The sequence below is a fragment of the Dromiciops gliroides genome, chromosome 2, assembly GCF_019393635.1.
Source record: "Dromiciops gliroides isolate mDroGli1 chromosome 2, mDroGli1.pri, whole genome shotgun sequence".
NCBI lineage: Eukaryota > Metazoa > Chordata > Mammalia > Microbiotheria > Microbiotheriidae > Dromiciops > Dromiciops gliroides.
This window is the reverse complement of record NC_057862.1, coordinates 123,570,760-123,586,496: the sequence shown is the minus strand read 5'-3', so window position 1 is coordinate 123,586,496 and position 15,737 is coordinate 123,570,760. Positions and strand designations below refer to the sequence as shown.

Genomic DNA, 15,737 nt, shown 5'->3' with positions numbered 1-15,737 from the left:
GAGAAAGGGGTCTTTGGTTTCTGCCCAAGCAGAGTACTAAGGCAATGTTCCCCTCCTAGTCACAGTGCAGCTCACATGTCTGCTCCCCTCTCCTCAATCCACAGGACACTCAGCTGTGGAGTTGGGGTGAAAAAACTGCGACAGATGTCCCAGTCCCCCTTCCACCACCAACTCCTCCAGCAGCGTTCTCAGCCTTCCAACTTGAAAAAGGATCCTTTATCCTGATTCTCAACACCCAACTCTTCCCTTCAAACTAGATTTTCTTCCCTCCCTGGCTGCTTTATTGGCATTTTTTTTCATTTTCAAAGCAGTAAACAGCATTGTCTGGATATAAAGAACCTACATAATTGTATCTCTCCTAGCAGCTTTCCTACAAATATACACATTCCCCACACTCAGGGAGCAGACTGAAAGCCATCTCAGCTGCTTCCAAGAGCTGACATTGAGCAGCCCAGGGGTTCATTCTCTCCTGCCCCCTGGACAATTTGATACTCCCACTCTTCTGACTTGGACCAAGGGTTGGAAACCCCAACCATCACCCTTACCCAAGATGGCCCCAAAGCTGAGTTTCTTCAAAGAGCCAAGCAAATCAGAAACCCCTTTCTATACCCCCTCACTGAATCCTGAGAATCCTGTGACATGGAGGGAGGGAGGGGCAGAAAAGAGAAACCATGAACCGACCAGCAAGTTCCATCCATTCTGCTTGCCCTGCTCCCTCCCCTTCTTTCCTCTCTGCCAACCTTGTTGTTTTTCTTTTCATTTCAAGCTGGCTTTGGAGGGGGATATGGAAGTGGGTGGATAGAACACAGATATGGGTCAATCTCGTTTCCTGAGGCAGGAGTCAGGGACATTTCCTTGGCTGTGTTGTTTCCTTGGTCTGTGAACAGCAAGACTATATGTGTGGAGGAACCATTAGTCAAGGAAGGTGAGAAGGCTGGGCTTTTAGGAGAGCAGAGCTGCAATTCTTTCCTAGCTTTGCAGCAATTACACTGTGACCAAGCATAAGAGAACCTCTAGGAAGGATGAGACCCAAAGCATCTTGCCCACTTACTGATCTGGAAGGGTTAAAAATTGACTAGAAAAACAACCCTCCAAATTGCCCCCCAAACACCCTCTGTGACTTCAGTCCAAATCCTTCTTGGATTTTCTGTCAGGAAAAAGAATTCTACCCATGTATGGAGTTCCAGGAGCTGAGTAGTGAGAAGTAATTTCCCTAAATGATCACATTTCTATTTTCATCATGATAATAAGAATTGGAGTTCACCTCACCAGATCAGATCCAAAAATAAAAAGCCAATTGAGAAGATAGGCTCCATTGCTCTTGCCTTCTCTCTCTTTCTCCCTACCCTCTCCCCCTTCTACACACACACACACACACACACACACACAAAATTTGAAGAAAGGGAAAAGGCCACTGTGCCCCCCAGACATGGGCCAGAAGTGTCTGGTTGAGATAAAGCTGAACCAGGCAAATACCACTCAAAGTTCAATACTCCAAATAAACAGACTGAGGATGTTCAAATGAGAATTGCACATACACATACACACACACACAAACACCCACCCTGCCCTTCTACCTTCACTCCCCTCAATATCCAGTCTCAGAATCCTCTGGAGGGGATCTCAAAACCAAAACAGTTAAAAGGCAAATAATTTGAGGGTCCCCAGAAGAAAGAGTCCTGTGGGAAAAGAAGGGGAAGTGAAAGCGTGGGGACCTGGGGTGGAAGATATCGGGAGGCAGAGAGGGTAAAGATCTATGCAATCTGCGACCAAGAAATGACATTCTATCCACATATGAAGTCTTCAAAAGCCCGGAGAGTTAAAAAAAACTTGTTTGCTTGTCAATGTCGGGCTTTTTTTTCTGCTTCTTTCATCCTCAAAAAGGAAACAGTTAAACATTGAGGCTCATCTAGAGCAGCTAGAAGTCTAGCTGCTGCCCTCCCAGCTTAAGCAGCCACTGCTGCTGCTGTTGCTACCGCTGAGGAATTAAATAAACCTCGTTCACTTTATCCTACTTAAGCATGGCCAAACTGTTGCTATTTAGTGGGGGGCAGAAAATTCGATTCTCTTCCTTGGAATGATAATGAGGGTGGGGGCGAGGGCAGAGGGCAGGCTGGGGTGCTGTAAGAGACGCAATCACAATCTGGGCTGGGAAAAACCAAGTAAATAACAAGATCATTCACAGCCCGAGCTGGAGTCACCTGGAAATACGCAAACTGCGTTAGCATCTTCCCTGGCAAAACACACACACACACACACACACACACACACACACACCACTACTGTGCGCTGTAAGTCGGGGGGTGGGGGAAAAGGGGGACAGCGAAGAGAGAGGACCGGGGTACTGACTTACATGGAAGTGATATTCCTTGAGATGTCCGTGATATTGATGCTGGCGTTGCCATTGCTGTTCCCTGAATCCTGCCCTTCCAAGAGGGGGAAGAGATTCCCATCATCGGGATTCTTGCAATTGATCTCTGTCTTACTGCAGACACAGTTCGCAGGGCAAGCCAGCACCGAACCCAGATAGTCCAGCCAGAAGCTTCCCAGCAAAAAAATCCTCCAGAAACTGCACTTGGTAGGGCAAAGAGAGACATCCATCTCCGATTGCTGCTTCTAAAAAAGAGGAGGAGGAGGAGGAGGAGGAGGAGGAGGAGGAGGAGAGGAGGGGGGTGGGGTGGGGGGAGAAGGGGGGAAGGAAACAAAGACAGTGAGGGAGGGGGGAAGGGAGGGGGAGGGGGGAACTCTGCCTTTGGAACGCCGAGTGATCAGATACAAAATCCTCCAGCGGATGGAACCATAGTGGCCGCCGGGAAGATACGCGGTAATTCCCCTACAGTAGCGGTCTGAAATGCATGGTGGATAGGTCTCCTTTGCTGCCTTGTTGATTCCAGGTTGGTAATCAAGCCGCTCTCTCTGACTCTGATACTTGTGAGGATTGCAACAGAAGATGGGGAGGAAAAAAAAAATGGTGCTAAAGTCACCAAGTCCCACCTACTGGGCAGAATTAAAACTGACACACCTGCAAAACACACACACACACATACACATACACACACTCATACACACACAAGCTGGAGCCGAGGCGGAGGATGCAGTCCGAGCTGCAGCAGCAGCAGCAACAGCGAATGCCTTGCAGCGCGCCAGCAGAAATGGACAAGTGCTGCCTTCCGAAAGGGATGGGTTATCGGACCGTCTTCCTCATCTCCCTCCCTTTCTCCCTCCCTCCCTCTCCTCCCCCCCCACTCCACCCCCAGTTACCCGCCTTCCCCTCCTCTTCTGGGAGCAGCAAGAGAACGGAATCTCCCCCCACCCCTCTCCAGCTCCCCACGCCCCTCTCTCGGTCAGTCCTCCCCTCCCCTCTCCTCTTTACTCTTTTCCTCTCCTCTCCCCTCCCCTCCTCTTTCCTCTTTCCCCCTTTCCTCTCCTCTCTTCTCCTCTCTTCTCTCTCCTTTCCCTCTCTTCTCCTTTCCTCTTCTCTCCTCTCCCCACCCACCCACTCACTCTTCCCTTCTCTCTACCACCACTACCACCACCACCACCACCACCACTATCAGCAGCAGCGGCAGCAGCAGCGGCGGCAGCTTCTCAAGCTGAAGACAGAAGCCATAGAGAAACAGAAACAGGATGAGGGGAAAAGTTCCAGTTGGGATTGCAATGGTTGGGGCTGATGGGGAGTTAAGAGAGGTTGGGAAGGGGGAAGAGGGAGAAAGGTTCTATGGGCTTCACTTTTTGGCACCGGCACTCCGAGATTTTGCTGCAATCCTGACCAAAAGAAGGAAGTGAAATTAACAGGGACGCAGATGCAAAAAGACTTCCAGGGGAAAAGGGAAGGCGGGAGGGGGAGTGGGGGGGGGGGCAGATTCGTGCTTCTTAGTTGTATAGATCACAGTATTGAGGAGTGAAAAGTGGCGGGCTAGGAGCGATCAAGGAGCCAGCGAAAGGACTTGTTTAGAACGAGAGGAGTTGTTATTGCTATTAATAATAATAATGTCCATAATAAAGAGGGTCTGTCGCTGTACTGGGCAAGAGGACAGTGCCTGTGGCTGGTTGACTGGGTAACCGTGTGCTTGAGGGCTCCGGGTCGGGAAAGGAGGACTTCTCTGGCCCTTTGAGCTCCCTTTGCTGTATATATAGTTCTCGATCATACGTGGATAGTAATGAAGAAGGAAGGAAGGAAGAAGCGAGTGCTGAAAAGGCTGCGCTCCGAAGGCAGAAATGGCATCGGGAGAGCCGTGTGTGAGATGAACAGCAGAGCGAATTGAGATGCATAGTGCATTTTTTGGCAAGCACAAACCCCCACCAGATCAGAGAGCCCTTTTTAATTTGCTCGGCTTTTCCGTAGCATTGTGCTCGCTGCCTGGGCGAAGAGGTTGTTTTCCCTATCCACATTTTGGGGTCCGTTCCTAGAATGCCCCTGCCCCCAAATACACGCACAATTTTTCTACAGACACACCTTCCTGATTGATGTCTTCAGACTTCTCCCAAAATCTACCTTCCTTCTTTTTTTTGGGGGGGGGGGGGGAGTGGAAGAGGGTCTCTCTGCTTCTTGTTAAGTAGGGAAATAGATTTTGTTTTAAACACCAGGGAAGTGGCTGGCATTTGTGTGCAGAGGAAATATAGAACAACGGTATTACCGGGAGCGAGAGAGGCAAAGGGTTAGGCGGAGTTGCAGCAGACAACACACTATTTACACTCAGGAAAAAGCAACCTCCTTCCACTTAAGAAAAGGGAAAGTAGGAGAAGCAAAAGGAACTGGATTCAACTGGCTACAATGTCTGGATGTATTTCTTTTCTCCTCCTCTGGTCGATTCCAATGCTGGTCATGCAGCTTGCCGGCAGGAGGGGGGGAAGGGGTGTGGAGTCCTACCAGCCAAACCCCAAGGCAGACCCACAGCATCAGAAGCTCGGAGAGTGGCACTGTCGCAGGAAGCAAACTTGGAATGAAAAGGGAACTGAGAACATGACTATAAAAGGCGCTTTTTTGGCTGCATGTCATGTTCTCTATCCTCCCTCACCCTCCATAAGGATTTTATCCCTTGCCCCTAACCCTGTGCCTGTGATGTCATGCTGGGTTGCTTGCTATGGCCTGGGTCACCCATCTTTTATTTTGGCTTCATACCAGCAGGAGGCGACAACGAGTGGATCCTCCCTAGTATCTGAAACAAATTTAATGTGAAGATGGGACCGTTGACCCCATACCTGGCATTTATGCAGACCTGGAGTGATCTCAGGGTGTTCACATGTTATGCTCAACATACACTGTGAATTTTAGCATATTCTTTAAATAAAGAGAAACTGAGGCACGGTTACATGTTGAATTTTTCCAGTTGTGGGAGGTAGCAACAGACACAGTATCTGGGAACCCCATCTTCTTCTACCAGCTATATGTCAATATTTGAGAGTATCCCCCAAATGATGAATGCAAATCCAATCTAAGTTTAGCATCAGTTTTGGTCTCCCTGATTCCCTAATTCAGCCTTGAAATAAAATGGTTGTTGGAGATGGTAGGGGGAGCACTTCTAAAAAATATGATTTTTTTTTTAACATTGCCAGAGCAGACGGGGGAGTGCCTGGATGTTAGAACAAAATAGAAACCTTAAAAGAGCCTTTGGAGAGTTGGTGAAAATACCAACTAAGAGGCAAGGGAACACAGTTTTTTAATTGAAATAGAAAATTATATAGAGGGTGTTGCATTTATACTTGAGTTTAGACTTCAACCCAGAAAGGAAACCATAAGAAATCTGACCTTGGCATCTGAAGGCACAGATTCTAGTACCAGCTTGTCACTAACTAGCTACAGGGGGGTGACAAGTTACAATTTCTCTGAGCCTCAGTTTCCTCCTTTGAGAAATGTGGTCTTGATCTCTAAAGTTCCTTCTAGCTCTAAAATACTATGAGTCTATATGATCTTGGGACCAAGGAAATGAGCTGAGAGTAGGTTACTGTGCCTGTTGGGTTAAGAGAAATCAGGCAGGGACTAGAGACCCAGCATCAAATAGAGTTGTGAAGAGGATAAGGATGAGTGCCCCACTTTTACCACCCAGAGAAATACTTATAGTCCTATGACTCTGGGGATGGCCAGATATTTGGAGTGGGCAAAGGAGAAAGGTCTCAGCAGATGCCCTTGCATAATTAGGTCAAGGGATCTAGAACACAAACAGGTTTAGGATGCTACCCCCCCTGAGACTTGGCAGCTTTCCATGTCTGAATTTACCAAGTCAGCCCCAAAGGATTAAGTCTCCATTGACAAAAGGAAACTCCTTCTCATCATGTCTGTTTCCCATCCTTTAAATGTCACCAGGTTCTGGGGAGAATGAAGTCTGAGCTCAGCATTCCATATGGCTTTGAAGGGACAATTCAATCTCATTTCTGTTCCTTGTTCCTAGGAAAATGTCTTTTTTTTTTTTTTTACAAAGGAGGTGGGGGTTGGGCAATGCCAATGCATCCATTTGGAGCAGTAGGATGCAAAGAGAACAAAGTTTCTTGAAAGAAAAGTAAAGCTTGAGAGTCCCTTTGAAACAAAGCAGGTAACATCTAACCCTAAGGGAAGGAGAGAAGTGGATGGTTCCAAATGAGGTGCTGTGTTCACCAAACCAATCTCTGTAAAGCACTACCTCCCAGGTGAAGTGCCCTGATTTTTTCCTTATCTGAAAAAGTTGGCTACAGAATCATGAAATTTCAAAGTTGGAAGACCAAATAGTATAGCCCATACCCAAAAGGAATCCCTACTCTAATATGCCCTATGAGTGGTCATCCAGTCTCTGCTTGAAGAAATCCAGCAAGAGTAATCAACCAGGGGGCAATTAGGTGGTGCAGTGTATAAAGCACTGGCCCTGGATTCAGGAGGACCTGGGTTCAAAACTGGCCTCAGGCATTTGACACTTACTAGTTGTGTGACCCTGGGCAAGTCACTTAACCTTCATTGCCCCACAAAAAAAGAGTAATCAACCAGTTCTAAAGACAACCCATTCCACTTTTGGACAGCCCTGGTTGTTAGGAAGTTTTTCTTAATGTTAAACCTAAATTTCTCTGTTTGCAACTGACAACCAATGCTCCTAGCTTGGACTGCTGTGACCAAACAGGAGATATCTAAGTCATCTTCTACAAGGTAATCCTTCAAAGATTTGGGCATAGCTATCTAGCTCCCCACTAAACCTTCTTTTCTCCAGACCAAAGATCCCCAGTTCATTCAGTGTCTCCTAGTATGGTGCAAAATGTTAATATTTGGGTCATCACAGTAAGATTTCAACTTTCCCATAGATTTGAGAAGTTTTCCTATAAAGCTAGACACAGTTCTCTCCGTGCCATTTATCCTATTTAGGACCCCTGTGGAAACAGGCAAGATTGTGACCAGGAATTCACCATTTGCTGGTGCCATCTTAATTTCTACAAATAATTGTCTATCTGCCCTTTTCAGCCTACATCTAAGAAAGGGGATGGTGTAATGAAAAAAGCAATGGATTTCAAGTTAGAAGACATGGGCTTAGCTCCCACACCTGCTATGATCCTACAATATACCCATGCAGTCTAGTTCCTGTGCCCTTCAACAAACCATCAATATTAAGTCAGGTGAGTGAGGCATATAATTGAATGGAGTTTTCAATATGGTATAGTGGAAAGAGCCTTGCTTGCCTTGGAGTAAGACCTGAGTTTAAGTCCCAAGCCCTGCCATTTACAAACTGAATGACCTGGGGTAGGTCACTTCATCCTATTGACCCTCAGTTTCCCTCTATGCAAAATGAGGGACTTGGGCTAAATAATCTCTAAATTTGCTTTTTCCCCCCTCTAACTCTATGAAATCAATTAATATAAATTGCCATGAGTACCAAAGGCTATGCTGTAAAGTTCTATGCCCAGGGGCAGAAATATCATCCATTTTTAAAGTAGGAAATTCTAGGAAAAGGAAGCAGGGATAAGAATGAAAGAAGGTTGAGGACTCAAAGCAAGGCTACTCCCAAGAATATTATGGGGACCAAAACAAAGGACTTAGGATAAGCACATAGGCCTGCCTTCTGGAAGCCACTGGGGAGCTGCTCTGGGAAACCACAAAGTACTCTTGGTGCCACATCACAGCCATGCCCTATGGACAAACATAGGAAAGCAGAAGGAGATAGGTCCACTTGATTACTCAAACAGAAGAAGAAATTAAGTGATTTGGGCAATTTTTCATGGTAAATACATATGTGTGTGTACGTATATATGTATACATATATAAACACACTGTAAATACACATATATACACACATATATATCTCAGAAAAAATAGACTTTTCTCTACAGAAATTGAAGAGTACACTGCAGAATCCCGGAGACAAGAGCAAGGGAAACCAAGCAGCCAAGTGGCCCCTAAGATGAGGCAAAGTTTCAAAAATGGAAACACTGACTCAGAGGCCTGTCCCTAAGTTCATAGGTCCAAGACCTGGATGTTGTGACAGTCATCTTTTCCATATTCTTTTTAGAATAAGGTGTTCTGATTTCCCTATTCTTTGGAGTCCAAGTAGGGTCTGCCCCCTTGATAACTCCACATGTCTCAGATCAGTGTTCTTGCCCAAAATGGTGAGTTTGACCTGCACCTTTAATTTTGTCCTGCCTCCTTGAGTTCTCCATTTCTAATATGTGCACAACTCAGCTCTCCTTCACACACACACACACACACACACACACCCCTATTCTTCCAGATTTAAGATCCAAGTGAAAAATAGAATATTCTTCCCCATCCTAACACCAAGAGCTATGGGTCTTGGATCACACAGAAGGATTCTGGAGTGTGGAGGTTAAAGCTATTTCACTACCTATAGCAAGTACCTATGACAAATCACTTCACCTTGCTGACCCTCAGTTTCCTCCTTTGTAAAATGAGGCTAGACAATCTCTACATTTCCTTTTATTGCTAACATTCTGAGTCTATAAAGTTCACAGAATTTCAAATCTTTAGCTATCAAGAAATTATATTAAGTTGCCACAACTCCCCAAGCTGTTGTAACTTGTCTCCCTAAGGGGGACTCCCTCCAGCTTTTCACTCCACCCTTTCACCTACCCAGAAACTGTTGTCTCTGAAAAATTTCATCCAGATCTGGGGCAGGGAAGTATTTACTCCAATCACTCTTATTTCAGAAGAAAAACATAGAACAGATGCAGATTACCATATTCAAAGTTATCAGGCACCTGCTGACCATTGGGGAATAAAACCTCCATGGGCTGGGAGCTGGTTCCTCTGTTTCTGTGGAAGGACAGCTCCTCAAGGCAGCACCACTCTACTTCCTTGTTCCATGGGGGGAATCTGGCTTCAGTCTTGACTCAGAGAGGGGGAGAGCTCCATGGTGAGTCACTAGTAATTGTGAGTAATTGAGATGGATAAAGGATCAAAAAGCAAAGTAGTCACGCAGCCCTGTGCTGTCACTGGAGCACATTTGTTTCCCCCAGGTCTGCCTGAGCCAACCAACACACAGGAACATCAAAGAGGAATGTAGCTGAAGCCCAGCCTCCTTCTCCCCAGGAATAGGCTCTGTATCAGTGTTTGATCCAACAACATGTCCATTCTCTCCTTGCAAGTGAGAAAGCTCTCAGGACTCCTGCAAATGGGTGAGCTTGGCACTGTGGCTCCAAGAACTGGGAAAGCAAGCAATCTGTGATCTTCCCACCTTAGCCTAGCCCAAAGTGCTAAAATTCCACTTCAGGAACATCACCTCCTCATGGCGACTAGAAAGGGTTAATGCATTGGTAGCCAGAACGTTGGAAAAAACACCTGATATAGACCACTTGAAAGAAACACTAGAGAAAGGCAGGTTTTTAATAACACAACTTCCCAGTGCAGAGATCCTTGTTAGGCTCCTCCCAGAAAATAAAATCCCCACCCCTTATTTTAGGGGCAGTATGGTACAATATAAAAGGACTGTAGTTCTAGAGTCAAAGGTCCTGGGCTAAAATCCTACCACAAATGCATACCAATATATTCAGGAACTTAAGCAAGTCATTTAAACCTCCTTGGGTCTCAGTTTCCTCATCTGTAAAAATGAAAGAGTTAGACTTTGTTATACCATCATCATCATACTTAGTTAATGTTATATAGCATTTTCATGTTTGCAAAGTATTATATATATATATATATATATATATATATATATATAAAATCTCATTTGAGTTTAAAGTAGACATGTGAGGTAGGTACTATTATTATCGCACATACACACACCCATTTTTTTAAAAAGGGGGGAAACTAAGGTTAAGTTACTTTCCCAGAGTAATTCAGCTAGAAAGTTGTCAGAGGCAGGATTTCAACATAGGTCTTCAAAACTCCAAGTCCAGCACTCCATTTATTAGCTCCATATCCATGATCCTATGAAGTCCCCAGTAGAATATTTCTTCAAGGTCAAGTACTGTCTCACATGGTGATGAAATAACCATCTCATGAAGCATCCCATTCCATTTTGGGCCTCAAAAATTGGTTTGAAAAAGTTCTTCTTCATGCTAATCAAAATATGCCTCTATGTAACTTCCAATAAAAGGTAATGACTGAGCTGTGTTGTTTTTGTTGTTGCTGTTGTCTATTTGTACCTGCAATATTTTGCACACAGTAGGCATTTCACAAGCCTTTATTTCATTAAGACTTTCCACTGTGATCTTAAAAGATAGAGTACACAAACTTGGAGCAAGCCTCACATGTCTCAAACACAGAAGAGTCAACCTCCCACACCCTAGAGATGGACACCAAGCTCCAACAAGCTTCTGCACAATAAACCTTGTTTGGGTGAGCTCTTAGAGAGAGCCCAGTGTACCAACTCAATAGGGAGTGCCTTGGTACACATGGGATCCCTTTCTGTCTGTTTTCAAGTCTATTGCAGCCCTTGGTGCCCATTCCAAAATCATAATGGAAGCACAATCATTGTCTCCATCTGCTCACCTTCTTTACCCTAGTGAATGTCATTTTCCATGCTTGAAACACACTTAGAGACGAAAAATAAAAATCAGAGCTAGAAGAGACTTGAGATATCATCTCATTCACCCTCCTCATTCTGTAAAGGGAAACTAAAGTCAAGGAGGTCAGACAACTAGTTAGTGACAAAACTGAGACAGGAACACAAGTATCCTCTACTCCATTCCAGTGCCCTTTCCATTATACCACATCATCAGCCCTCTCTAAAGTCTCCAACCACATCCCCACTGTCCATGCCCAATTCAGCCTACTCAACACTTGGATTCAAAGTGCTCCATCAGTCCACCCCTGCCTTTATCACCTCCTACCTCTCCCCATCTCTCCCACCTGTTCCCTTTGCTGTAAAATTAAGCCCTTCTCTCCTTGCCAGTTGTTACTTTTTCTCCTATCCCCAACTCTGTGCCTTCTGCCACAATTCCCCATGCATATACCCACCTCCTCCTTCCATCCCTTCTTTCAAAAACCCTCCTCAGAATCCACCTACTCCAGGATAGCCTAACCTAATTAAAAGATGAGGATGAAAATGTCCTCCTTGCTGAAATCATCTCTCAAACCTGCACTCCCTTCCCAGGCTGCTGACATTGCTAGATGCATAGTCCAACCTAACCTAAGATTCAACCTAACCTAAGAATCATAGAGATTGAGTGGTATCACAGAATTAGACTCGTAGGTCAGGAGATATGAGTTCTAATTCTAGTTCTGCTATGTCCAGTTGTATCACCATAGGCAGTTCACTTAACCTTCTTGAAGTTAAGTGTTTTGAGTTTTTCTAACAGTAAAAATATGTTCTTATATTATTATCAATAAGAGGATATCCAAGTTTTTTGTATGTCCTCTTAGTATCTAGCTCACTGTCCTTTTATAATGATCATTCATAAATTTGAGGATGAAGGTGGTTTTGGAATACAGAAGGAACTGATATGGTTTTCTTCATCTACATCCAAGGACTGACTCAAGACAAACCAGATGTGCTCATTTCCATTTCCTTCTACAAATCAGCACCATGGATGGCTCACCCTGTCCCACCTAGACTTTCCTCAACTAGGAGAGAAAACCAATTTACTTCTCTACTGTTCTTCCCTAGAGATCATCCTGGCTCTTCTTTTTAAAAACAGATGTCAACAGCCCAGGAAGACAAGTAACTGTATCTACATCCATAGGCCCAGAGAAGAGGAGACAAAATATTGGCCGAGATAAGTGGAAATCACAGCAAGAAATCACCAAATCTGCTCTAATTTTCACTGACACAAGCAATTACCACGGCTCCCGCACATACACATTTAAGTAGGTATTAAGAGAAAATGGAAAACCAACAAATTAAAGTCTCGTTTGCTGAGACACAGGCAAAGGAATTTGGAAAAGCTTTATATTGAAGAGGGAGTTGTCTTTGTCTTTTGGAACCAAAAATGATGGCTATTTACATGCTGCTTTCTTCTCACTCCTTCTAGCCCATAATACCAGATGTACTCTTTGGATATGACTTATAAGTAGAACTAGAGGCTGAGAAAGCAGAAAGCCAGCCTGAGAAATCTGCGAACTACATGAAACATAGAAGAGAAGTGTCTGTATAGGCCATAGGATTATAGATTTAGAGCTAGAAGGGAACTTAGAAACCATTGTCTCTTTCATTTTACAGATGAGGAAACTGAGGCACAAAAGGCTAAGTGACTTATCCAGAGTCACACAGCTAGATAGTATCAGAAGAAGAGTTTGGACCCCTGTTTTCCTGATTCTGTGTCCAATGCTCTATCCCCTGTATTAGCTTCACATCCCACATAGGAATTCCTTGTACAGAAACCTAGATAGTCATTTAGCTTCTACTTTTCCTCTGATAATGAGATCACCATCTCATGAAGCAGCCTATTCTATTTTGGACAGCTCTGATTATCAGAACTATCTTTTTTTAACTGAAAAAAATCTTCCTCCATGAGATTTCCAATAAATAGCCCTACTTCTGTTTAGTGAAACCACAGAGAATGTCTATTGTTTTTCCCATGTGTTGGTTCTTCACAAATTTGAAGACAGATCTCATGTTCCCTATAATTCTTCTCTTCTCCAGGCTAAAGATCTTCAGTTCCTTCAACCATTCTTCCTTTGACAGCTTTCAGGCCCTTGACCATCCTGGCTACCCTTCCCTGGATATACTCCAGTTTTTCAATGTTCCTCTTAAAATGTAGTGCCTAGAACTGAATACATTACCCAAACATGGTCTGACTAATATAGAATATACTAGGACTACTTCTTTCCTTCATTCAGATGCCATAATTCTATTTTTACAACCTGAGACTACATTAGTTTATTAGCAGCTACATCACAGTGTTCACTCAATAAAGTTAAGGTTGGATGCCAGGTAATCTACCTAATGACTTGTGAGATGTTGTTTTTCAGAACTTTTCCACTATAGAGCAGTGGCTTAAAGACCTAGAAACTTGGTTACAGGGGCTATGATCATAAGAATTTACCTGTCCTTCTTCATGGAGTTGACCCTCAATCTGACTGAAGCATCCACTGAACACTGGATTTAAATGAGACAAGTGTTTTTCATTCACTTTCCCCAAAATTAATACTAGATTACTTCCTGCTTTTTCCCTGTCACAAACTGGTTTCTCTACCACTCTTATGTGGTGGTGTTATTCAGTCATTTTCAGTTGAGTCTGACTATGGCCCCATTTTTGGTTTTCTTGGCAAAGATACTGAAGTGTTTTTTTTTTATTTCCTTCCCCATTCACTTTACAAATGAGGAAACTGAGGCAAACAGGATTAAGTGACTTGCCCAGTGTCATATAGCTAATAAGTGTCTGAGGCTAGATTTGAACTCAGGGAGATGAGTCTTTCTGACTCCAGGCCTGGCACTGTGTCACCTAGCTGCCCCAAATCTTACATGAGTCCCTATTATTTATGAATCCCTTAAATCCTCTCTCCCTTCCTTCCCATTACCCCTGTCCTTATAATTACAGCTTCTTCTGGCTTCTCCTCTCACATCTTTATATATTTTGTCTCTGGTTTCTATTCTTTCAGGAGAGGGCATTTTCCTCAAGTCTCAGTCCCTAAAACCCTGAAGTGAAGAACTTCAGGGCATCAAATCTCAAGCCATATAAGCCATAACCAATATAAGTAAAGAAACCCAAATCTCTCCAACATAATCCAAGCTATTCCTTTCAGAAATTCTCTTGTCCCTATACAGTGTTTTGAACTATGGGAAAATAAAAGAAGAGTTTGCCTGTGGATAATTTCATGAAATTAAACACAGGATTGGGAGATAGGAATGGAAATGTATATGTTCAAAGCTTCAGAGACTTGGAGTTCTAAGGGATTTAAAAGGTCATCTAATCCAAACCCCTCTCCCATTTTAATAGCTGAGGAAACAGGCCCTGTTAAGTTAAACAGAAGTGGTTAAGTGACTTGCCCAAGGTCACAAAGTTGACAATTTTGACAGTTAAAATGTGAACTCAGGTTCTCTGATTTCAAACTCAGGGCTCTTTCTTTCTGCCATATAATACATGCAGGCATTCATCTATACAAACTGACTGACTAACACAGATGTTCACACAGAGGCTTCCATAGACATGACTTGAAGCACACTGTGCAACCTAAGCATACTTACTTACTTACTTATATTCCTGCCCTTCTGTCCTTGGCCCTACTGCATTGGCCCAGCAAGATTCTTGAATCTTATCTTGGAAGTGGTGTTAGCCCAATTCATTGTACATAATTGGTTGCCCACTTATTGATTGATGGGTTGAAATCAGACTAGTCATAGCTAAGTCATTTCTCGACTCCAACACCCTTATATTCTACCTCCCCCAACTATGGTTGGGCACTGAGACCAAAGTCACAGTTTCCTTCTCCTTGTTGATTCCCCAAACAAGAAAAATGCTATTCTAGGGTTATAGAGTAATGCAATCAGTGTGACAAATATAAGCTTGTCAGTCAAAACAGGGAACAAAATGAGTGTATATGGGTGTCATGGTATGTTCTAGCCCACAACCATTATGGAAATGAAATTCAGAATGAAGTATACTGAGACTGGACTGGGGCATCTTCTTCCTCTAACCATGAAAGTACATTTCCTTTAGGGATCTTGAGAGAAGCTAATGACCCCCAAATCCAATCTCAAAATGGCCCCAGTATGGCTCCAGTGTCTTTAGCAACTGTATCTTACGGCTCTTCAGCTTGGAAAGGGCTGGAAAAGGAGGAGAGACTCAAACCAAGATAAGTTGACTTGCCATTGGAAGAAAGAAGGATTTGTTTTAAGTCCACACTCAGCTGGAGACTTAAGGCCTGAGAACTATGTCCTTGGAAGAAATAGAAACACAGACACAACCTCATTGGCAGCTTAGGCGTAGTGTACCAACTTCATTCATGATGGGAAATGACAAATTGGTCAATTCAAAGCACTGGCTTGCTTTCCCATAGTGCTTTGAGGTTTACAAAGCATTCCTTTGATCCATTCAACAATCCTGTAAAGTGGAAACTATTATTATCTCCATTTTACAAATGAGGAAATTTAGACTCATCAAGGTTTAGTGACTTATTCAAGGTCACAGAGCTATAAAATAGCTAAAATAAGATTTGAACTCAGGTCATCCTGACTCCAGGTTCACTGCTTTATCCAACACACCATGTTATCTCTCATTGCTCAATACTGGCCAAAGATGAAGAAAGATAGCAAAGAGTGAGAAGATAAGATCCCTGTTCTCAAGGAGTAGATTCTTCAATAGCATTTCACCTTGACTCAGATGCTACACAAACAATCCCTCCCCAGAGCTGAATCACTTCTATGTTTGATGGAGTCCTTACT

The 15,737-nt window shown here is 43.7% G+C and overlaps 1 protein-coding gene across 3 annotated transcripts in view; it reads right to left on the bottom strand.

Annotated features, from left to right (window-relative positions):
- Nucleotides 1–2,654, bottom strand: part of NTRK3 (neurotrophic receptor tyrosine kinase 3) — a 474,280-nt gene extending 471,626 nt beyond the window's left edge. For 2 of the 3 annotated variants that reach the window (XM_043987406.1, XM_043987407.1), the window contains exon 1: nt 2,354–2,654. In XM_043987406.1, the coding sequence (XP_043843341.1) occupies nt 2,354–2,601 (248 nt within the window). In that variant the 5' untranslated portion in view covers nt 2,602–2,654. The remainder of the gene's footprint in view (nt 1–2,353) is intronic. The other variant, XM_043987408.1, reaches the window with a different exon arrangement.
- Between the last annotated feature and the right edge of the window lie 13,083 nt (nt 2,655–15,737).